This window comes from Gobio gobio, assembly GCF_949357685.1.
Source record: "Gobio gobio genome assembly, chromosome: 15".
In the NCBI taxonomy this organism is placed as follows: domain Eukaryota; kingdom Metazoa; phylum Chordata; class Actinopteri; order Cypriniformes; family Gobionidae; genus Gobio; species Gobio gobio.
Window position 1 is genome coordinate 15,181,925 of NC_137108.1, and position 25,758 is coordinate 15,207,682.

The window sequence follows — 25,758 nt, forward strand, 5'->3', positions numbered from 1 at the left end:
GGGGTGAAAGTCCACCGTACCACAGCCTATAACCCACAGAGTAACGGACTTTGCGAGCGGTTTCATCGTGACATGAAGGCCGCGCTCAAGGCCAGCCTTACTGGGCTGACCGCCTCCCATGGGTTATGCTTGGCCTTCGCTCTGCCCCCAAGGAGGATCTTCAAGCCTCATCAGCTGAGCTGGTGTACGGCCAGCCTCTGCGCGTCCCTGGGGAGTTTCTTCCAGAGGCCACGGCCCCTTGGTCGGTTGCCTCCCATCGTGCCGTGTTCCGGGATACTGCAGACGCTTTTGTTCCCATTCCGACATCTCACCATGGCCTCCCCCAGTCCTACGTGCCCAAGGATTTACCGTCGGCCAAGTATGTTTTCATCCGCCACGATGGCCATCGTACCCCGCTGCGGCCCCCCTACGATGGGCCTTTCCGTGTACTGGTCGGAGGGTCTAAGAACTTCCTTGTGGATATGGGGGGCAGGCCTGAGCGGGTGGCTATAGACCGGCTCAAGCCTGCTCATGTGGATATAGGTGAACCGCTTCAGCTGGCCCAGCCCCCACGGCGAGGGCGTCCCCCTGCGGCAGCCTCGACCCCGGCCCCTGGCGCTGCCCCTGCCCCGCCTTTTTCCCTTTGCCCCCCTCCTGTTAAGCGCAGCCGGTATGGCCGCCAGGTCCGCCCCCCTATACGTTGACTCTTGTAGGGACTGTTAGGAGCTGGACTGTTTTGTTTTGCACTAGTGAATAGTGTTCGATCTGGCCCTGTTTTTATAGGTGAATTCTGGGGTGGCCTGTGTGGTGACCCACAAAGAGGACTGTTAGAGACATTAACTAAGGGACTGTACCTTTAAGGGAGAAGGAGGTGATATGTGGTTCCGGTTGAAATGTTTGTGGTGATGTTTTGATCTCACTCGCTGTTGAGTTCTGAGTTGAATTAAAAGTGGAGAATAAAGCTGACTCGACGCATCTCCGTCTCTTGTCTCCTCACTTTTTGCACTCCACATCATCATATAAAGTGATTGTAAAATATAAAGACATTTTTGACTAAATCGCAAAATTCATATGGACTAATTTTGCAATCTTTTTATGAACTTTTTGAAGCATCAAAGTGGTAGTTACGTAGCTGTCTATGGAGGGACAGAAAGCTTTCAGATTTCATCAAATGATCTTCATTTGAGTTCCAAAGATAAACAAAAGTTTTACGGGATTGGAACGACATTGGGGTGAGCAAATGATAAAAGAATTTTCTTTTTTTTTTTAGTTGAACCCTTTTACAGACGAGTGGAAGGAGAATTTTAGAATGATATGAGTTACGACAGTCATTTATGACACTTTTTTCAACAATAACGACATTAAACGACAACATAATGACAATGTCATTACGCCATTTCCACGTCACTGGACCATGTGTAATACTTTTCAGCTTCAGTTTTCAATCCGAACCGTGTTTACAAGTCCTGTTGAATAGATTAGAAAAAAGTTTAAACAATACAATCCAAATGAGGATTAATCGGATTTGGCCTATTCATTCCGAATTACATGGTTACATGTGACTTCTCTATTCCGACTGTGCTACTAGTCCAATTACAATCAGATTATTAGGGTCTGTATAAATGCAGACTATTGCCACATAACCCTTATCTGATCAAGAACTTGTACATTTTACAGCAGGTGCTCCCAGATCAGCACTGACATTTGCCATGTAATATTGAGGTTAGGGTAAAGGCCAAGAGATCTGATGAAGTGTCATTGAGGAAGGGCAGCGATTGAGTGAGGTCTTATCAGTGATCCTCAGACCTCAGTGTGTAATAAGGGAGGATTTTGGCTTAGGGGGTCAGCTCTTTACAATCAGATCATATCACTTGGTCTCAGCGGGATACTCAATAGGCAAGAGACCATGCCAGCCACAAACTGAAGCACACACATTTGGGCAAACACATGCAATGGTTAAACCTCATTCATGTGTGAATGCTTAACTTGACATTTTAAGGTGTTTAAGTAAACACAATTATCAACTTGATTACAATAGGTCAATAAAACAACAGGATATAAATACAGAGATTAACAGGATGGAAATACAGAGCTGAAGTCTGCCATTGCTCAATGAGGGATAGAGAGTTAGCCTGAATGTGTCAGCTTGAGGTTTTTTTTCCTGATAATATTTGATAATAATCATATTATCAAATCAGTTACTTGATAATAATCACAGATTGGAAGACAGGGTGTGGAATGTTTTTAATGTGAGACAAACTAGTAGAAAACATCACATAATTATCAAATTTCTAATACGTTCACACGTTTGCGCTGTATTTTCCCCAACAAAAATTATATGGAATTGAAATATGGAATATTTCTTAATGAATTTCTAGTTTTCTTATTTTCAGACTGTCCTCCAAAAAAAAGAAGAAGGACTCTAGGTCGTTTTTCAAGCACCTTGTGTCTGGTATGCCCTCTAGCTGGCGTAAAAATAATTTCGTCTGTCGTCATGATGACGTATGACTTTCATTACCAATCAAACTGCGTGTTAATTTAAATGCAATGTGTGGACTTTTTATCACCATTTTTCCTATTTCCATTTAGCTATTTTTTTTATTTAACAGCTACACCCACCCCACCCCTGAACCCAGTGATTTATAGTGCATATACACTTTATGAGCTCCTGGGACCGAACCCACGATTGCATGATCACATGATTACATGATGTTGTATTTTGCAATGCTCTATCAATTGAGCTACGCAAAACCCTAAATATGACGCAAATAAAAGGAAACAAAGCATTAAAATGAAAGTGTCTTGTTGTTGATAGGGGCACACCTTTAGTAAACGCTCCTATGGGTCGTATTTCATGAATTAAAATGAAATTGTCCTGTTGTCGATAGGGGCGCAACTTTAGTAAATGCTCCTATGGGTTGTAGTTCAGGGACGTGACAAACGACCTATATAGGCGTATTGGTTGGAGGACATGTTGCTTATTTTAGAAGTTATTACTTTGAGGACATGCCAAATCTGCTCAAATTTAATTTATTTTTCAAATTCACCCTTATTTTTACTTCAATCTGATATTGTGATTAAAGAAAAATAAGTCATATGATTTCCATCTTTATAAATTGTTTAATGTTTCATCCAATATATTCAAATATGATGGGTACGTGACAATATACTGCATAACAGAAATTACTTCATACTTAAGATAGTTTCAGTCAGATTATTCCAATCAAAATAGATTTAAAGCAAACTTTGAAAATTTAATTTAGCTATTCTTTGTGGTTTTTTAACTTCTGACCATTCCTCTTCCTCTGTCACACTTATGTAATGTGAATGGTTCTTTACAGTTTTTCTCAGTCGCTTTGGTACATTTCTCAGATCAGAATTGAAATTCTCAAAACTACCTGTTCAATCTTCATATTTAATTGTGCACATAAAAAAGTTTCAAATTTCTTTGAACAAGTTGCAAATGCTTTTGTACATCCATGCAAATGATTATGTACAATTCTCTGCTGTTTCCTACATTATCAATTGCTTATGTCATGTTGATCAAAATGTATTATAATGGGTCTCTGTTGAATAGTCTCACCCCCCACAACATTTAGGCATTAGTTCATAGCATAAGTCTTTACATGCAAAATGGTTGAACAAGTTGTCATAATATGTCAAGCATATTTCTATACATTTCCATTAGACGTTCACATTTCTATACTTTTTTTTTTCTTTGTGCTATGCAGTACTGTCTTTTCCTTTCTGTATTGCAATGATATGGTCTGTCAACAAATTACAGTACAAACATTAAAAGTATAAATGTGAAGAGTCTCTTGCAATCAAACTCCCACATACACTAAGGTGTAACCTACAATTTACAATAATTGTCATCAAAACTTTAGCCATAGTTTACATCAGAACATCCCTCCAGAGTACACTGTTATTTTGACAACATGACTAACATGTCTTATCCGCACACAAGGACTTGTCATTCTGATGGCACTAACATGTTCATTGACACAGATATTTACTTTTGAGAGATGAACTAAGGATTTTGAACAAGAGAGTGGCTTTTGCAGGTAATCCATGGTGTTTTGCTATTTGTACGAATTATTTTGAGAAATGCACTTACTGTTTTGCAAATGTCGAGGATGATTCGAGAAATGTACCAAAGCGACTGAGAAAAACTGTAATTCTGTTAGACCATACTGTATTTTTAATGATGTTAATTAGTCTTCAAAGTCTAAAACTTTAAAGTGTCTACGAAAAGACTGAGGGTGTACTTTATCTAACCCTTTTCTCTTTCTGTGTGTCTCTGTATTTTCAGAATGCTCTCTTCCAAAATGTGAACCCAAGCTTGAGTTACCCAGTCACACAGGTAAAACACTGTTATTGCTGGAATTTATTTGGTTGAGAGCTATTGCTATATGTTGGATTACTTGGATATTAACCTTTAGTCTTTTTTCTGTTATTGTGCCATACATTTTATGGGAGCTTATATTGTGTTGGTTTGTGTCGGAGCTGTTTCATTTATTCAAGTTTGATAAGCTATAAGGTTTTTGAAGTGTTCAAACCATGAGTCTCCTTTTATCTATTAGCATTGGTTATGATTTTGAATGTAATTAATATTATATGTCATTATTTTAAATGGAAATTTATATAATTTATATCATGTAATTTATATGAGGTTGTTGCACATCTTGTTTGGTTTCAATTTTGGTTTGTTTAGTTTAAGTAAGTCTTGAAATCAATTAAGGTTCACCTGCAAGAATACGAAATATCGTCTTGGTAAAGTCAAGTCAAGTCAAGTCACCTTCATTTAGCCTACATAACACTTTTTACAATACAGATAGTTTCAAAGCAGCTTTACAGTGATAATAGGAAATGAATGCAACAAAGATTGTTTTGGCTGTACAGTAGCTCTAGTCCAGCTTAAGTAAGTTTTTGATTGATTCATTTCTGATAGACTAATATTAGCGTAGATGTCATTCTTCTTATGATGTAACGAGTACATCAGGTGTTATGGGAAGTGTTCCCGGTTCAGGCAGACCTAATTTGTGCAGCCTAAAAATTATTTTACATGATTTGAATTTTAGAAATTGATAGGTTAAAGAGATGTGTTTTAGTGTAGATTTAAACTCACTGAGTGTGTCTGCTTCCCAGACAACGCTTAGAAGACTGTTCCAGAGTTTAGGTGCTATATAAGGATCTACCACCTGCAGTCGATTTTGATATTCTAGAAATTAGGAGTTTTTTATTAAGCGTGCAGGGCAACCACCCAGTAGAGCATTACAATAATCTAACCTTGAGGTCATGAACGCATGAACTACCTGTTCTGCATTTGTCATTGAGAGCATCTGTCGTAATTCAGCATATGTTGTAATTCAAATAACTGATGACAAAGACTTGACAGAACATCCATCAAGTATTCTAGGTTATTACATGTGGAGGTTTTTGGTCCAATAATTAGAATCTCTGTTTGTTTTTTGTTTTTTCAGAATTAAGTAGTAGGAAATTACAAGTCATCCAATTATTTTAATTTTTTTATATCAGCTATGCATTCCGTTAATTTTGTGAATTGGTAAGTTTCGTCGGTGAGTATCACCAGTGTAACAGTGAAAGCTAATGACATGCTTCCGATATCTTCCAATATCATAAGGAAGCATGGCATGTAAGAGTTTAAGTGTTCCCTTTCGAAAGGGAACTCTCGCTGCGTCTAGCTGACGCTATGGGGAACGCCCTCGGCGTGACTGGTGTCTGAAGCTACTATCGAATCACGGCAAAGTCTTTGACCGACGTCAGCCCATGACGTCATCATCGTGCGACCCGGAAGTATAAAAGGGCGCCGTGCCAACACATACACATCTTTCTCGTCTTCAGGGACTGTCTGTTTGAACTGCTATACGAGTTAAGGTAAAACAAATTCAATTATTAATACACACGAGTGTGTATTTACTGCCTGGGATCAAGAGCATGCACAGTCAAGTTCATTTGAAGTTGTTTGTGTGTGAGTGTGAGCGGTTTTCAATCTGAGATCGCTCCACTCTAGTCTGGCTTTTTTCTTGAGGGAAGAGAGTTTGGCATCTGGGACTGTATGATGCTGTCCCACTCACGCTGAGGCTGAGCGCTGGCATGCATCATGGGTTCTCAGATGCAGCTCGCCGATCGTCGCGACGATCTGGCGGCTAACGAGACTAAACAGCAAGTGCTCTTAGGGATGGCTGGTGAGAGTGGTATGAATCCTCTCAGCCACCCTGACCGTGTATGCTGAGCTGATGAATGTTATGGAACGTGCTGCAGGCAGGCTGCGGCTGCCATGTTGCCGTGTTAGAGGAGAGATCGCTCGTGATGGATTGCACGATCGATTTCTCCTTGGCCATAAACCATCAGCTCAGATGAGCCTTCCATTCCTTCCTGATCTTCTTACAGAGATCAAGAGGGCATGGAAGAATCCATATTCAACCCAATATTCATCGACATCAGCGTTTTAACTTCGCTGATGTTGAGGGGATAGGGGAATATGGATATGTGTTGAGGCTACCGACTGGCGAGGAAAGTTTGCGAACTTTTCTCGCATTTCGTGGGCATCAACACTGAGAGCTCAAACTCTGCCTCTCTAAATCACGCTGTGCTTTAATGGCAGGGGCATACACGGCAGCAGGTCAGGCTGGTGCTGCTTTTCACACCATGGTGGTGTTTCAGGCGTACCAGGCAGATCTGCTGGGGGATCTCGATCAGGGGTAGGTTTTTAACCCCTGATGCGGTAGTCGAACTGCGCAGCACCACAGGTCTAGCTCTCCGCGCCACCAAACAAAACAGCTGCCGCGATCGGCTGATCGTGGGCGGCGATGGTGGCCTCGGAGAGACATCTGTGGTCAAACTCGGCGGATATCGTGGAGAAAGGAAGGATCTTTCTCCACGATGCGCCAGGTTTTTTGCCTTACAAACTTTTCAATTAAAGTGTGTATAGGCGAAGGCGCGTTTGGCAGTGTTTAACCTGCGTACCGCTGAGATCCGGATCCGCGCCAAGGCAGGCGGGAGGGCCTGGCCCGTCACGGCCCGAGGGCTGGAGACAGGGCCAGAGTAGCAGTATGGCCTTTCTTGCGCCCCCTCATAAGGGTCGCAAGAGGGGCGGGTCTCCCGTAGGAAGAAGGATCCCTCATAGCTTTTTCATCCAGAGTGTTTCTCCAGGCGCTTCTTACATCAGGCCTGGGGCGGCCCGCCTTGGCTTGATCTGTGAGAGCGCCCCTTTCAGGCATGCAAGGGCGGTAGAACACCGCGGTCATATGAGAACCGTGTGGTGAGTCTTCGCTCTACACGCCGCAGGTGAGATTGGTCTATTTTGTGTGATAACACTAAAAATATGTATTGCTTACAGACCGTTGTTCCCTGTATAGACTGTGGGTTTACGAAACCATTAGGAAGGAGGAGTTAACTGAAGTTCCCCCTGTAGGATGGCTTACTACAACACCAGGAGCTGGGCTGGGTAGGTAGCGTGTGTTGGCTTTCCCTTGGCGGTCAAGATGGCGAGAGGCAGGCCACCGCGCATGGTATGTCACATTATGTAATGAGGGCCTCCTCTCATATTGAGAGTAGTGTTTAGGCCGCCGCTCTTTTCTTTGAAATGTTTGCGGATTACTAGGCGGTAGCACACCTTTCTGGTAGAATGGAGTGTTTGTCCACCGCTTAGGGTTACTATGTGTCTTTGGTTCCCTAAGCCACTGCAGGTTGGAGTAGTTTGTCTCTGTTACGACTGAGCGCTGTGGCGTCAGTTGGGATTTGAATGACGGAGGCGCGTTGCTGAGGCACCGTCACCTTTGGCTGTTCACTACGTGGATCTGAGCCTGTTGTTCCATCCCTGCATATGTTAGCCTCCTCTCATTGAGAGTCGTTGGTTTAAGTAGCAGCCAGCTTGTTTGTCTGGCAGTTCTCGTCTATTTGCAAACTCGTACAGCTTGTAGGCTTTACAAGCCTCCCTGGAACGGGCCCCCATAGCAATGGGTAGCTAAATCATGTGGTAGGCCTCAGCAGGCCTCCATGGAGACGAGCCGTAGGGTCTAATATTACTCCCACATTTTGCATATGTTTGTTCCCAGTTAGCAGGCCTCTAGAGTTAGGCCTCGCTGGAGGATTGCTCCGAGTTTCAGTCGCCTGACGGTGGCAGTGGTAGGCCTTATCAGGCCTCCATTAAGGCAGGTGCCGATGCTGAGGCATCTAGGTACTGCTGGCCTAGCTGGCTATCAGGTTAAATAGGGGCAATTACGCTCTCCTGAAGGTCGGCTGTCAATTGTAGGCCTCAGTAGGCCTCTTGAACAAGGCGCATTATCAGTTGGAAGGCCTCGACCAGGCCTCACTGGAGGTATGTACCGATGTGCGCATCGGGACAGCTAGCCTGCCGGCTATCAGGTTGTAGGCCTCATCAGGCCTCCCTGAAGGCCTGCTGTTACTTGTAAGGCCTTACTAGGCCTCCCTGAGGGTGAGCTCCCAGGTTGTGGTCACTCGAACAGGCCCGCACTGGGCTTCCCCAGAGGCAGGTAGTAGGCCTCATCAGGCCTCCCTAAGGCGTTCCTGGGACCCAGTCACTTGAAGAAACAGTTAGCACGAGGTGCAAACAGGTAGCAGGCCTCTCCAGGCCTCCCTAAAGGCTGGTTATCAGGTAGTAGGCCTCAATAGGCCTCCCTGAGGGTGAGCTCCCAGGTTGTGGTCACTCGAACAAGGTAGTAGGCCTCATCAGGCCTCCCTAAGGCGTTCCTGGGACCCAGTCATTTGAAGAAACAGTTAGCACGAATTGCAAACAGGTAGCAGGCCTCTCCAGGCCTCCCTAAAGGCTGGTTATCAGGTAGTAGGCCTCAATAGGCCTCCCTTGAGGGCGAGTTCCTTAATCAGGATGCTCGGCTAGCCTGCGTAGCTTGACTGTCAAGTAGTAGGCCTCCATTAGGCCTCCTTGAGAAAACAAGACGTAACCTCAGCAGGACCATGCTTCGCTGGCAGGTGGTAGGCCTCCCTAGGCCTCCCTGGAAGTGAGCTTGAATGCTCTGAAAATTGGCATTATTGCTGTCAGGTAGTAGGCCTCACTAGGCCTCCTTGAGGATGGATTCTCGAGCCAGGATGCTCGGGTTGCCAGCATGGCTTGATGTTAGGTAGTAGGCCTCTATAGGCCTCCCTGGAAAACCCGCTATCAGGTAGTAGGCCCACAGGGCCTCCTTGAAGGCGAAGTTCCTGAGCTAGGCACTTCTTGATTACCAGTTCTCTGTGAATTTGTGGTAGTTGGGCCTACAGCTGGAGGTTACCCGCCAGGCAGGTTCAGCTGCTCCCCTCAATGAGGGTCATCTATGAGCACTCAGCCGCCTGAGCCTGGTCAGACGGTCGTAGGCCTCTCATGAGGCCTCCCTGTTAGATCAGTCCTTAGGCCCTTTCGGCCTCCCTACTGCTTTGAAACACAAGCACCTGGTAGATCCTTGATTTGAGCAGGCAGACTCCCCTCGCTAGCAAGGGTTGTAAAGCGCTACGCTGAGTATTGCTCTCTAGGATAACCCGTCTCTGAGTTCCGGGCTAAGTAGGACTGCCAGTTTTTCAGTCCCTTAGTTTGGATGCCCCCTGGGCACCATCCAGAGGCTCTGTTGGTGAACAGACAGGGTTGGCTAAACCGAAGTGTCCATAACACTTAGGGCACCAGGTCAGGCCTCCATGGTGTGGCACTCGGGAGAACTGGTTTCCCGAGTAGTGACTGGCTGGGGTTCCTTCGGGTCCCCTAGCCACATTCCCTTAAAGGGACCCCTTCTGTGGAAGTAGTTGTCCCGGGCCTTCAAGTTGTCTAGATGGAACCCCACACAGTGCGTTAGGGTTCCGTTTAGTTGCATAGCTTGGGCTATGACCGTAGGGAGTGCTGTCACTGTCAGCCCAGTGTGACCTGAGGGGGAGTCGCTCAGGTTTTTCTATGGAATTACTTGTGTTGACAGTTGTCACTGCCAATGGGCAGACACTCCCCTCAGCATGGCGGCGTTGGTATATCGTTCCCCATAGCGTCAGCTAGACGCAGCGAGAGTTCCCTTTCGAAAGGGAACGTCTAAGGTTACATATGTAACCTCTGTTCCCTGAGAACAGGGAACGAGCGCTGCGTCGCGCTGCCATGCTTCAGGGCCTATCTGCCATACAGTCCCTTCAGACGAGAAGATGTGTATGTGTTGGCACGGCGCCCTTTTATACTTCCGGGTTGCACGATGATGACGTCATGGGCTGACGTCGGTCAAAGACTTTGCCGTGATTCGATAGTAGCTTCAGACACCAGTCACGCCGAGGGCGTTCCCCATAGCGTCAGCTAGACGCAGCACTCGTTCCCTGTTCTCAGGGAACAGAGGTTACATACGTAACCTTAGACGTTTTCAACACTACTGAGCTGATTCCACGTCTGTCTTTTGGCTGGTTTAATCTATTGATTTATGTAAATGTGTTTTTTTTACACTTGCATTGTGCATTTTCAACTATTAGAACAATGCAACTAAATTGAGGCTGAAGATGATATCATTGAACTAGATTATTTTACCATACTGAAAATCGTGTTTATGTGTTAAGTCAAAAGATTGAACACTTTCTAGGAAATCAGATCTTTATATTAGGAAATATATATATATATATATTTTTTTTTTTTTAATTCAGACAGTCAGGAGGTTCTAGGACACGTTTAGGAAGTAACTATACTTGACCCAGTTATGTCTAATAGTAGTTGAACATTTGCTCGTCCCAAGATAATATCTTCCGCAGCCAGACACAGTTATAATATCTGGTTCTCTGCCTTTATTGTGCTCTGGTGCCTTATTAAATAGATTTTATTTATTTTTTTGCATATTAATTTCCTGCCATGTTGTGGGTCACTTCTGAACATAAGCCAAAACTAAATACAAAACATCTAATATTTCAAGAACCACATTACTGAGGTTTGTGTAGAATCCGCCATGCTGGTTATATGAGCGATGCTGTTTATCTCATTGACGCCCAAGGTACATGGAACATTTTTGTGAGTGGCACTGATCTAAATCAGTTCAGGAAGTGTGTCTAAAAATAACTGGGGGTGTACAACATTTTTGTTTCTCACGTTCATCTCCTACGGCACATTTCATATGGGACCCCAGCTTGTTATTAATTTCAAGCTGTGTCTCTCATAATCAGCTCTCAAATGACTACTGGACCTCAAAATTACAGTAATGACCACAGGACATATCCAAATCAATGTAGTTGCAGTCTTTAAGAATTTTGTTTCTGCTAATTACATTAACTAATAACGTAAATTCATACTAACAAATGAGGAAACATTTTTAAATCTAATACCTTGCAAATAAAGTTTTAGCTTGCTGATTGTAGGAAAGTGAGCTCTGCCCTGTTCCCAGCAGTAGATTGCTCTTTCTCTAATTGGAGATTGAAGTGTATTAGACCCATGCCGAGATGTGCCGGAATCTGGTATGTTCTCAGATCCGGAGGGAGTCACTCAGACAATGGCCATCTCCAGGGGAGGTCTTTATGCTGTCTAGCAAAGTCCTCGACATGCTCATCACCGCCAATCAGTCCCACCATAGCTGCTGGCCAGTAGAGTAAACTTGAAGGCTCCAAGGATTCTTTAGTACCCAAAACCTTAAAACACCTCTTTCAGATAGATGGACACACACATACACATCCAAACATTCTGCCAGGCTTCTGTCCAAACCAGCTTTCACGCAGGTTTTAGTCCTTATGCAATGATGTGTTGATGTTTTAAAAGACCTTTGTAGTTCACTTAGTTTGACATAAAGCAATTTGAATGGTACTTTTGAGGTTATCCAAGGTTAGAACATTTCTGAATGGCTTAAGGTGCCAAAAGCAAGGTACTTGCTGTTTATGCGAGGCAATTATTCAGTTAAAGATAAAATGTGCAGGTTTTGTTGTTAACTGTTAGCTAGATATACAGTAGCCTAAAGAGCAGAAATGTAAAGAACAAAAACTGACCAGCACACTTGGCCACAGCGGCTAGAGACATCTTCTTCTCAACAGCATTTATAAATAGCTGACCTAGTCCAAGTGGACTATTTTCCAGGTTGCCTCTAAAATAGGGCTTGTGTATAGCCAATAGGTAGCATAGTTTTCAGATGCTGTTTAACCCTTGTGTGGTCTTCGGTCACGTCTGACCTGATAATTTTACACTTTGAATTACACTTTCCAGTATCTAATAATTTAATCAAAATATTATTGTCTGATGGTCAGTATATACCCACTTTTATCAATAAGTGTTAGTGCCAGTAATAACCCCTATTCCAGAATATTCCTTAAGGCAGATAGAAAATACTAGAGATATTGACTGAAACTGGACAGTTTATGCATGAAATTGCATTATGTAAATTACCTTGTCTGCTGTTTACATAGCACCCAGCAGTTAGCGCAGTGTGGGCTAATTCTAGCGTGTTTACTCAACGTAAACAGGCAATATAATTGTCCTCCAAGGAGTTTGTTTGGAATTGTACTTAGAATGGAATATCAAGCCTGCTTATCTTACTCCCTGAATAAGTTCAGTGTATTGAGATGTTTCATGTCAACGTAATAGCTATCAATTAAATAGGTAATAGCTTTTTTTATGTATGTATCAGTTTATTAGATGTTTAGCAGTAAAATTACGATAACTGTACATGATCCAATTAAATGTGATACAATTGCAGAATGTTTTTTTTCAGGATCTGGAATCATGTTAAATACCAATATTTGAGATTCATTTCAATATTTGTTTCTGCTTTCTTCCCAGAATGAATGATTCATTCATTCATTCATTCATTCATTCATTCATTTATTCATTCATTCGTTCGTTCGTTCGTTCGTTCGTTCGTTCATTCATTCATTCATTCATTCATTCATTCATTCATTCATTCATTCATTCATTCATTCATTCATTCATTCATTCATTCATTCATTCATTCATTCATTCATTCTGCCAGTCATTCATTTATTCATTCATTCATTCTGCCAGTGAAGCATTCTCACAAGACCTAAAAGCACATGACACTGCTGCCTCTTCCTCGAAAGCATCCATGCAAGTCAGCTGGGTCCATGTCTCTGGTGCTCAGATCACCACCATCTGATCAGCCCTGCCCCCAACCATCTCACTAACCAATCAGATCCCAGTGAGAATAGCTCTCGCCCAATGGCAAACCATGAGATCATAATGGGTTCTGTCACAGAGCTGCGTGCAGGGCCCCTTGTATTGACTGTAGGAGATGAGAAGGGAAAATGGCAGTGAAAGGGAAGGGAGCAGAGAAATTATAGCCCTGGTTTCATCCAGCCTGGCCTTACTACAGCTGCTGAGTGTATTTATGACTGGAGAATATTTGCTGGATGCTTCGGATAAGGAATAATGGCCTTGCAGATCCTCTCTGCAGGGATTTGTAAGTGATGTTTCTGTGATACCTGCTGTGACTGTGCAGTTTGTTGTGTTACTGCGTAATACAGCGTCATACCTAGGAATTGCATTTGGATTTGTGTCACTCATATGCTCTTATTTAATGTCAAATACAGTTCACTGTTGATTACCAATGATGATGTCCTATTTCATAATAGAATGTATGCTCCCAGTCTATTTCAGAGTTTCTGATGGGATTGGATTTGGAATTTCTTTTGTGTGAAATACTGGTTTTGTTGTGCTTTAAAATAATGTTTTATTCATGCTCTTTATATAGCATATGCAATTGCCTTTATAGCAATAAATAGCATCTTCATCCCACACTGATGTAGCAGTTTTTACATCTGCCAGATTATTCTATATGCTCAGTCTACTGTGAGTAACTAGTGAGCATGGACTGGTCTTCAATTCCCTGAGCTATAAGTGTCCTTGCTGGGTTCTATATTTTCATTGGCTCAGACCTCAGATGCCTGTACGGTAGGCTGTGGTGTGGTGAAGAGGCCGTTAGAGTAATTTGCCTATATGATTTCCTCTTCCCAATGCATCTTGTTTTCAGTTAAGCAAAACAATTTCAAGCTATTGTTTCTTTACAAAATATAACATAGGTTGATTGTAGGTTTTAAAGACTGAAAAGGTTTGACAAGTACGGTTTTCTCTCCTGTGTTAAGGCACTTCTTGTCCAGGAATTGTACCAGGAAGTTGGGGTGGGAGTTATCAAATTAGGAGCCTATACTACTGTTATTCAATCATGATGTCAAAATTCATTGTTGTTCTGTGGTTGGCATTAGTTTAAATTAAAAGCCTTTCACGTTTTATTTGACAAAAAGTCATACTTCAAATGTAAAGTTTGCAGTTGCTGATTTTTTTAATGCAAGTTATTTAGACATTGCTACATAAGGAATACACAGGTTATTTGATTCTTCAAGAATATATGCTGCGTCCCAATTCGCCTATTTATATTACGTCCTAAAAGTATGTATTCTTTTTGTGAAGAAAAAGTACATACTTTTGAGTGTGTAGCAGAAGAGTATGCAAGCTTTGGGACACACTACTTCGTCATCTTTAATGGACTCTGTTTCTTGGTTACGTGCGTCCCGTCACCGTTTAAACTGCCCTGTCAATCATCATCACAGTTCAAATCCTCCACATTCAGTTTCCTACCGTATCGGAGAGAAATGCAGTAGCACGTTGATCTGCCATTCGTGGGTCCCTAATGCAGAGACTCCCCTCATGTGTTTGCAACGTTAATGGCCAAACTTATCATTACAAAAGTTCTCAATGCTGCTGAGGTGAAATTTAATGTGGCTAACATTGAATAAATATCTTTTTGTCAGGTTAAATACTGATAATTGCTCACTCAAACCCCTTTATCTAATCCTCTCTACTTAACCGTCAGACTCGCGTAACCGTAATGTTTGTAGTTTTTAACACTTTTTATCCGAGTTTGTAGTTCTGATCGAATCCTCGCCCATCTCGCAATGGGTTGTGGGCAATATCAGCCGTTAGAGTGCGCATGGATCTGCACTTCGAATTATGACCGGAAATAGTAGACCATCCGGGAATCTTTGGAATACTCTTTTCAACATACTACGATTTGGGACATACTAATTATTTTTTAGAATACTATTTAGTACGGATAGTATGCGAATTGGGACGCAGCGATAGACTTGTCAATTAAAGGTAGGGTAGGCAATTTTGGAGAGGCTAGCAATAGCAAGCTAGTTTTGAAAACATAAGATCCCACCCTCCCTCTGCAAAGCCACGCCTCCTTCGAAACACATGAACGCACACAGTTTGCAAAGCGTCATGAGATGAGAGACGCAGCATAAGCTAGTTGCTTTGGTTCATGAGGAACTGTAAAAGGTAGTTGTTTGTTTGTGGCACTCTGTGAATGTCTCTCTACAACTCTGCATAGCCTTACGTGTGATGTCTGCATGAGCAGTGTGCGTGGAGGTATGGAGATACATATGTTGACAGGCAGGTAGGACATCATATCGAACCGAATGCAATGATTGAACAAACATTTTTTTGGCCAGACAGACAGACAAGATAGATAGAGTTTTATTTAATAATTTTATAAATGAGACCTTATCTTGGAACCTGTTCTTCAAGGTGCTTCTTTGAAGACACTCCAAATCCCTTTCAACAGCGCCGAAGTCTTGGCAAATTTTGAGATACCCTAGAGTGCAAATCGGTTCAAAACACAGTGCATCCATCTGCACATTCTGTCGCATGTTATATGTGTGAAGATGCAATGATGCATCTCATTAAAACTGGGAAGACAGAAAGTAGGTTGACATACTATTATATTTCAGATACTGTATACCGTTAAATATTCACCCCATATGTTTCAGCAAATATTTTTAATCCTTCAGTAGTGCTATGAAGTTATCTGCGAGAACTCTTCCTTAATGATGAATCTGTTGTCATGTGCTTTCCATCTTCCCAGAGTGAAAAGAAGTAAATGCTTCAGGAAACTGTGGGTCAATTTTGAATTCTCATCTCAGGAAGCCCCTGCAACCTCACAAGCTCTTAATATTTTATGACGTTGTCAATATTCATCCATCTTTTAGAGGAAATGGTACAAATCACTGAGACTAACTGCCAAACTAGCCCTTCTCGGGTAACACTTTTGAAAACTCATTCTTTTAGGATTATCGTACTTCCTCCATCTTATTTCTCTTAAATAAGAGAGAGAATCCATTGGTGCTTGCATCTATGGTGTATTTACTGTTTGACAATATCACTTAGAAGCTTAGAAAAGTAGAAATAAGCATAGGTTGGGATGTGAAGATGCTCTCCTTTGATTTTATGTACCGGTATTTGATTTTTTAAATTTTCTATATGTTATTATATTATTCTGTATTATATTATATTATATTTTATTTTTATTTTATTTTTTTGCTTTATTTTATTTTATTTTATTTTTATTTTTATTTATTTTTTATTTTACTATTTTTATTTTATTTTATTTTTATTTATTTTTTTTGCTTTATTTTATTTTATTTTTATTTTTATTTTTTTTATTTTACTATTTTTATTTTATTTATTTTATTTATTTTTTATTTTATTTTATTATTTTGTTTTGTTTATTGAGAACATGGACACCTAACCCCACACATTACCCTCAACCCTCCTATAGGGTTTTTACAACAACATGTCTTGATTATTCATGAGCTCTCCATGCAATATCTTGCAAGTCTCTTTACAGCTTTCCCTGTGAGTTACCACTTCAATTGCACCGCTGTTTTTTGAAAGAAAGATTTTTGCTCTTGGAATATAGTGTGCTTAGCAACTCACCACCCGAGAGCCTTTGCTTATTAGATCCATGTTTTTATTATGGCCTGGCATGCAACAGAAGAGGCTTGTGGGTAGCGTAGTTCAAAATATGGAGCAATAATACAGTACATAGTGACACCTGCTGGGAGGGAATCTGACTCTGTCAACTATTTTTTTTCTCAACATGAGATTTTTAAGTTTCATATGAGAATGTTGCATTCCACTCTGTATGCATGCATATGCTATTTTTTTGTGCACAGTGATATCATAGTTGGCAAAATTATGAATATCTTGTAATATTTAAATATAAATCTGGAATATGAGCAATGTTCAAACATACTGTGGTGTCTGCGTTAGAGCAGGTTTTAAAGGAGTGACTTCTGCATGAAGTCTATATTTTGGAGGGATTTGGGGTGGAGTTTGAGCAGTTGTGGTTGTGCGCTGTTTGCCTGCATGGAAACCCAGTTTAGAAGACCTGCAATTAGTGAAAATAAGAGCAGTGCGTCCAAAATTAGGAGTAGAAGCCACACTCCTCCCTCTCTTGTCCTATTTTTTTCAGAGACTTTCAAGAAATGTAAGTGAAATAAAGAAACTTTTGCTCTTTGATGATGCTGATTAGTGATTTAGAGCTTGTAGAATCCTGGAAATGTAATATTTGACTGGATTTGTACTTTGTCCGAAGGTCTCATATTGCACTGCATGCTTTTAAAAACAAAAGATATTTTTAATGTGTCTAGACACTTGTTTAGCCCACACTTCAGCTCAGTGTAGCGTAGATAATAATGATATCAACATCACAATATTGGATGAGCAGAAGAAGCCTTTCAGAGAATTTACAATGCAAACAATGCAGTTTTTGTTGTCAATTGTTGTCTCCATATTTTTTGTAACTCCCTGAAAAGTAGAGTATTTGGACATACGATGTGTCCGTCCGACAACGTCATTGGTCAGTGGGAATTAATGTGCACATTAATGTGCCTCCATAGTGTGAGTGTGAGAGAAGTGACAGTCTGTTCCCAGTGTTACATGAGAGGACATCCCATGCACAGCCTAAGGACTAATGGATTTATGAATATAATTACTGCTGCCAATTCTCTCATCCTGCTCTCCTTGCATGTGAATCTATTTACACACAGACAAGACACAGACTAAAGGGAAATAGAACACCATGGACCCCCTACTTGGTGAAAATGAGATGAGGCTCCTGAAGGCTTTAGTCAGCTAGACAGATTTGTTGACTACCTTACGTCCATTGATAATTGAGTTTAACTATATCACCAGCTGCATTAGATTGAGTGAAATTACTTGATTGACAACTGAGGGTATGTTTACACGACAATAATGTACTAAATATGGAAAAGATTTTCCTTTGTGTTTTCACGTACAGACAAAACGATCCCCATTCACAGGGACCTGCAAAAACAAACAAAAAACGCTGTATTATGCTGCCAGGCCAGTAGTTGGCGATGTCGCTTTGTAAAGAAGCACTATGCGCCTATAGACTGAACATGTAATATGCATGATTCCACCACTTTCACAAATTTGCGTTTTTGTAGTTTACACAGAGGTGATAACGGTATAGTTTTCAAAAACTTGCACTTTGAAATCTGTTTTTAAAAGTTAGTGTTTTTTGGCCCCCAAAATGCTGTTGTCATGTAAATGAATGGCCAAAACACATCAAAAGTTTTCTGTTTTTGTTGCAAACGGTGTCATATAAATGGCCCCTGAGTGACATCGCCCACCTCATCTTAATATCTTTCTGCCTCGTTTTTTTCAAAGTCAAGAATTGAACAAAGCCCTAACCATGTGTGTGCTGTGGACATAAACGATTCCTCAAATCACGTGGCTTGTTGAGAAAACTTTACTGACAAAAATCCTTATAGAAATTAATGTTCAAAAGTTTGGGGTCGGTAAGATTTTACTCACCCTCAAGTTGTTCCAAACCTGTATACATTTCTTTGTTCTTCTGTGCACAAAGGAAGATATTTGCAAGAATGTTTGTAGGCAAGCAAATCTACTACTAATAGCAATAACAATTTCATTATTATTATTTTTCTCAAATAGTACAATAAAAATAAACTATTAAAAAATAATTGTTACAATAGTTTTTGCTATGGTACTGAAACCTAGAAATGTAATTTATTTATTTGATGGTAACGCTGAATTTTCAGCATCATTACTCCAGTCTTCAGTGTCACATGATTCTTCAGAAATCATTTGGTTGATTTGGTGCTCAAGAAACATTTCTTAGTATTATCAGTGTGAAGACATTGATCTAAAATACATAGTTTTGTAACATTATACATTTATTTATTGTCAATATAAGTATTCATTTCTTTAAAAAAAAATCTAATCTTACTCCAAATTTTTTAATGGCAGTGTATATTGAAGGAAGGACCAGAGCCATATCTAGAAGCCAGAATATCATAAAGACATGGTCTTGCACTCTTTTGACTTGAACTCACCTAGCAGCCACCCAGAACAACCTAACTGCACAGAAACATATTAAAACATATTATTTGGAACAACTCAGCCACTGCATAGCAGCACCCTGACAACACTTAGAATGCCCCTAGCATCATGGCAGGAACCACTGTACGGCTCTTTATGATCTTTATGGTTGTGAGTTTACAGAGCCCCCTTAAGTCAGCCCATACTTTATTGAGATGCTTTGCCATTGATTTGAACTGAACTGAACCTAAGGCTCCTTCAGGACTATGAAAAGTCTCTGCTTTAATTATGAAGTATTTGTTCTGAGATTGAGAGCATTGCATTGTTAAAGGACACATGCAGTGTTCGCACCCACATGTAGACTGAGATGTGGAACTGAAATGCAAAGGCTGACACTTCCGATGAAACTGAATTCATTGACAGTAGTGGTTGGTAAAATCAATGTTTGTACTCTCAGAAACTTTTATTCATCCAGGTACACTTTGTGTTTCTCCTCCTCTTACTCATACATACTATCCATACTATTTTACAGTATATGTAAAATAAAGGTTAGTACATTTCAAATAAGTACATGCTGAATATATTAAAGGTCCCATGGCATGACATTTTCATTTTATGAGGTTTTTCAACATTAATATGAGTTCCCCTAGCCTGAATATTGTCCCCAAGTGGATAGAAATGTTGATCGGTGTAAAACCGAGTTGTGGCTGTCTTTCTCTGCCTTTGAGAAAATGACAGGCCAGACTAGCCAATCCTGAAGTCTCCTGGTTTGACGTCCAAGCAGGCACAGTTTCCTCCCTTTCCTCCGCCCAGAGAATCTGGCACGCCCATGCAAACGCTCGTCGAGAGATCATTGCATCATTGCTTGTGAACGAGTGAACGCTGGCAGTTTCTCAGTGTTTGGATGTACAAATGAAAACAGAAGTCTTTTTTCAGTTCCTTCTGATCTGTGATCAGTGATTTCTGATGTGTAGCTAATTATTTATTATTCGTGCACACAATGCGGCTTCTCTCTCTCCAGACAGAACGGTGTTTTCGTGTTTTATATCTTGTGAGTCAGTGTTTTTGTACGTCCTCGTCGCGTCTATCGGTTCTAAAATGTGCATACAGTCATGAGTTTCTGCTCAACATCAGCAGAGATAAACCTCACACACGCCGAAGCTCGGCCTTCAACATCCCCGACCCACAGTACTGCATCTGGCCCACAGCGGAGGCACCAAACGCGGCGTGAGATTAAGCAGAAGGGGGGTAAGCTTGAGCATATCCGGGCTAGCCAGCCTAGCCCCACAATAAACTGGATTACATCCGATTACTGCTGTTGTGTCTTTGTTTGCGCTGTGTACTCAACGCGCGTCACTGACGCTTTTATTTTATTTTAAAAATAATGCTATTATCAACACTTACTTTTAACTCGTTCATTTTCGACAGCTGTAATGGTACTTTGCATGTGTTACAAAGTTGGTAGAATAATGATGAAGAGACGGACTCGGTGTGACTGTTTATTCAGAACTCTCAGATACAAACACAATAAACTCGCGCTGACTGACAGCGCTCTCATAACTCAGTAGTTACTATAAATAACTTTGTTAGCAATCGCTGAGCTCAGTCTCTGATACATTAGTGATGTCCGGTTCGCGAACAATCTTTCTTTTGAACCAGTTCTTTTTAGTGAACCGAATCAGTTCACCAAATCGGACTGAATCGTTCTAAACGGTTCGCGTCTCCAGTCAGCGCTGATCCATAATTTACTAAAGTTACTAACTTTCTGACATGAGTGACAGTCCCTCCGACTAGAAATAGACTAATAACCTAAAGTATATGCTGTAACTAAAACAGTTCAGACATGCTGAGAACTGATGTGAAGTGAACTCAGGTCCATCCGTCTCCCTGGCAGACTCGTGCCTGCTCGTGCCTCGATAAACCACGCCCCCTCCGCTCATATAAAATGCAAAGATGTCAGCCAATCACAACAGTGGGTGTTTTTACTGAAGTCTCACAGCAGACACGCCTCTTGAAGCAGGGCATTCAGCCACAGGGCAAACAGCAGTATAGAAAAAATGCCTTTTATTTCTAAATTATGACATTTTATGATGTAAAAGTCATACTAACAATATAAGTACAGCTCAGGAAACATTATAAAATAATAGAAAAATGCCATGCCATGGGACCTTTAAGATGTGCAAGATGTACGGATGGTAAGCGATTTTAGTGGATATTTGAATTGTAAATTCCTGCATGCTTTTTCAGGTAAAAATGAAAACGTTTTGTGCGACACAAGGAAGTTTTTTTTGGCAATTTCAACTTTGTCCAAAAAAAAAGTCCAACAGCAAATTCCATGCTCCAGAATTTGAAATCTGTTGTCAGCAAATGAGAAGCTTGAAGGTCTCCCTTTTGTTGCACCAAAATAAAAGCCCTATGGTTTATTGTTTATTAAAGCTACTTAAATGTCCTCATTGAACTAAGGCCTAATCCTGACTTAATCTAAGCCCTGTCTGTGAAACTGGGCCTAATAGCCATAAATATTAATAGTGTAATCTTACTGTTGTAAAAATTATATTTAAAATAAAATTATTATTATTATTATCACATTATTTTTTTATTTTTTATTTTACACTACAAAAGTATTATAAATATAATATGATTTCTTCATTGGTTTTATTTTATAATTTGTTATTTATTAACAATGGTTTACGTCATTCTCAAAAGTACACATTTTAGTTCATAGTAGAAGCCACAACCTGCAATGTTTTTATCCTTCCATGATCTCTCCCATTTCTCTCTTTTTATTTTTATTTTTTTTAGTTTTGTGCAGTTTTCTTCATTCTCTTGAAGTCCTGTGGCCACCCCTGCTGTCCTGTGTAGGGATGCACCGAAATGAAAATCCTGAGAACCCCAAATTCTGGATGCTCAAAGCCGAAAATGCTTTTTAAAAATGTATTTTTTATTTATTATTTTAAATGAGCTTTTTTTGTATAATTGTATTAATAGTAGACTTTTTATTTAATAATACTGAATAGAAATAAACAAAACAAGCCAATAAAATAAAATAAGAAAAATATATTCATATTAAAATATATTCATATTAAAGAGAAAATACAGAAAATATATTAATATTAAATATCAATATATTATTCTTTATTCAGTTCTATATGTAACATAATTAGATTTAACAGATTTGTTTTTTGTCCAATTATCCAAATGATGTATAGTCCTACAAAGCTATTATAATCAGAGCATGTGAGCAAGAGCGTACATGTCAGTGAACAAGAGGGTAGCGTCACTTTACCAGCGTTGCACAGCATGGCTATACCACACCATGTTACAGCACAGTAGGGCTATTGCAAACAGAAACAAGTATTCTACTACATAGAAAAGAGCAGACTTTGCTTTCCCGACGAGCATGAGTGGAGAATTCGCATGGGCCGTGAGCAACTGAGCTGAGCTCACATGCATGGAGCAGAATATTGATTATTGAGCGTCACACTGCACAGTGATAACAGCTAGAGTGAAACCTGAGTGCCGAACACTGAGGGCACCATATATGTTCGGCCGTTTTTCTCTTTTGGACTGGAAAATGCCATTTTCGGCGGCCAAAATGTTGGCACATCCCTAGTATTGTGCTTCTCTGTTGACTGTAAGGGAATATATTCTTTGCCATCCCTGGACTGCAATGACAGGACAGTTCAACAAATGACATGCAGCTCAGTCAGGCCAGCATAATGTGTTCCTTCTCCCAGGACAGCAGCATGCTCAACACCATCACTGCTCTTACTGGCTGACATGACCCCAGGGTAATGTTACATACATTACATACATGCCTGTCATGTGAGTGATGTAAACTGAAATATGCTGCTATATGTTGTAATGGAGTTCTGCGCTGTGGTATTGTGATGTATGTGCTGAAAGAATATAAGCAGCTCCTGTCATACTGGAATGCAGACAAGATGGGATGCAGGGTGATGTCATGTAATTTGAGATGGGGTGGACAAATACAAATCACAGAATGAGTTTGGAGAGAAGGTGACATTAAAGTGAGCAAGATGTCTATCTTATGATAAATTATATTGTTCATCTTCAGCCTCATCATAGTGGTATCAATATTTATGTGTTTGCTCTGAAATTGCCTATTTTTGTGACATAAATCATCATTCGGACAACCAATTATTGACAAATGAAAAATACTTTTACTAAATGTACATGATATATTAAATATATTAATCGATTAAAAGGACACTGCTTTAAACTAAATTGAGGGCACAGAAGGACATTTACATAATCGCTTGCAGATTTAGTAGCAGCAAATTGCACATGCGGCCTCGTGAAGGAACGCAGGCTGGCTGTAAGACACTTTCATCCGAGCAGAATTTCACAATGAACATTGATAAACTCCAACTTATATGTTTGTTGGTGTTTTCTGATCATCAACGCTTTTGTGCAGCACAGATATAGTGCATGCACATGGTTTCCAGATTGAGAAGATTAAAGGAGTAGTTCACTTCAGAATTAAAATGCCCTGATAATTTACTCACCCCCACGTCATCCAAGATGTCCATGTCTTTCTTCAGTTGAAAATAAATGGAGGTTTTTGAGGAAAACATTCCAGGATTTTTCTCCATATAGTGAACTTCAACGCGGTACAATGGGTTGAAGGTCCAAATTCCTGTTTCAATGCAGCTTCAAAGGGCTCTACACGATCCCAGACGGGAAATATATTATCTTATCTACACAATAAGACCCTGAACTGCTCCTTTAAGTAAAAAACTGTGCAGAAAATGTAGCCTTTTAAGAGAAAAGCCCCGTCTGGGGCATTTATTCCCTTGGCATTTGGCAAACCCAAAGTAGGAATACTAGGAAAGATAACAGAAATCTAAAAAAAAAGATATATATTTCAGGACGAATATCAGTGGGGCAAATATTGTGACAATTATTTGTAATTAATCGAAAGAAGAAGAAATTGTTCATGATTAAAATACAATTAATCATGCTACCCTACTATACAGCTTGTTTCATTAAAGCAGCGAATGAAGTCCACACTGCAGACGCAACACAAATACATCAACATATGCAGTAGCCAAGGCAAGACAAAATACATTGCTTTTGACTTGTTTACTTTGCCCATCTTTGAGAAGAACTGTGAAAAAGTAGTGTAAGCCACAAGGGCTTGTTGTTTAAATGTATTCCTTTGCGAGCAGCTGGCAGTTCTGTGAAAATAAAAGTCATTTTGTAGTGTCAGCGGCCTGGTATCCTGCTGCAAAATTTATGCTGTGCTGATGTTCTTTCACTCAGAATTAGCTTTTTTTTCTGTCGGTGCTTAAGTTGTTTATCCAAGACAGTTTAGAGACTTGATTCTGTTGTTTGACAATTGGAGATTTCACAAAAGTCCCTAACACAGAGCCTTGTGGAACCCCCCTCAATATCGAGGTTTTGCCCTTGGTTAAAAAGTCCTCTGATACACAGATGTCTTTTGCAGGGAATACTTGGGGCAGTGTTTGGGGCAGTGAGCCTCTCGTCACAGACAACTCATTGAGCTCTTCTGAGAAAGTCTGTAACTGTATCACTATCATCATATGATGGGGTACTTGGGTGCAAAAGGATAAACTAATCCCATTGTGGCATCAGTGGTTATAATTAAACAACAGTGGGTTTTACACTTGCTCAATGGGGGGCAGGAGTGTAATGTTTAAAGGGATACTAAAGTGGACCAGGGGGCATTTTGGGGATTAGAACCAAAGGCCAGATGAGTAACACCTCCGAGTATGGAATAGTGCAGCTGTGCCCATTCTGCTGTAACCACATTGTAACCCTTCTCATCTCAACAGTCATCTGTTCCCTCCTTCTCTCTTTGATGGGCAGCTGATCTAGCCTGTGACTGGCTACATTCTCTGGTTATTTTAGACACAGCACTTGTGACCTCAGACTGCACGGGACTGTTTTGAAGACACCCACATATCCATTTGCCAACTTCACTACTTGTACCTTAAGACAATTCATGTATGCTATGATTTATGGGGTGATTTGAGTCATGGCGAGCCTCACAGTGTTGTTTCGCTTCCTCTATGTGGGCTTAGTGAGAAACAGGCAAGGACGCCTCACTGAGTGGTCTCCAGCATTTGATAAAGGTAGGTCAGACTCAGAGTTTTGTTACAACAAGCTTGTGTATGTGAATCTTGCGCATGCTAGTGCAACAAGTTTTGAACATTGAAATTAACTACTCTGCTATTAATATTGAAGTGTTTAGGGAGATTGTAAGAATGCTGATGATTTGAGCAGTGGTAGGTCAATATATGTGTCTGGCTAATTAATCTACCTAATTACCTAATTAATTCAAATTACCATTTTGAAATTACTGATAAAACTGTGCTCACTTGGTTGATTAACAACATGCAGAATGCATTGTATATATTTGCATGCATATATCTACATTAGTGTATATTGGCCATCAACCACCCTGCTCTCTGGGTGCTTTCACACAAGCACACCTGGGTTCGATTGATGTCAGAGTTCGCTTGGATGGTGTGAACGCTGTTTTCCGATTCAATAAAAAGGGTGGTCTGGAGTATGGTTCATGTGGTATGGTTCGCTGTGGATATGAACACAATCGTACTACATTGCAGAAGTGAACCGCTATGTTGATGACGTATGATTTGATA

At 40.6% G+C, this 25,758-nt stretch overlaps 1 protein-coding gene across 4 annotated transcripts in view; it reads left to right on the forward strand.

Annotated features, from left to right (window-relative positions):
• The window catches only part of triob (trio Rho guanine nucleotide exchange factor b), a 186,907-nt gene that overhangs the window by 22,175 nt on the left and 138,974 nt on the right, over nt 1-25,758 (forward strand). For 3 of the 4 annotated variants that reach the window (XR_013818063.1, XM_079837439.1, XM_079837440.1), the window contains exon 2: nt 4,292-4,342. Coding sequence is in view for 3 of the 4 variants with exons in the window: in XM_079837439.1 (XP_079693565.1) it covers nt 4,292-4,342 (51 nt within the window). In the remaining variant the exon portion in view is untranslated. Of the gene's footprint in view, nt 1-4,291; nt 4,343-25,002; nt 25,228-25,758 lie in introns of those variants that run through there. The other variant, XM_079837441.1, reaches the window with a different exon arrangement.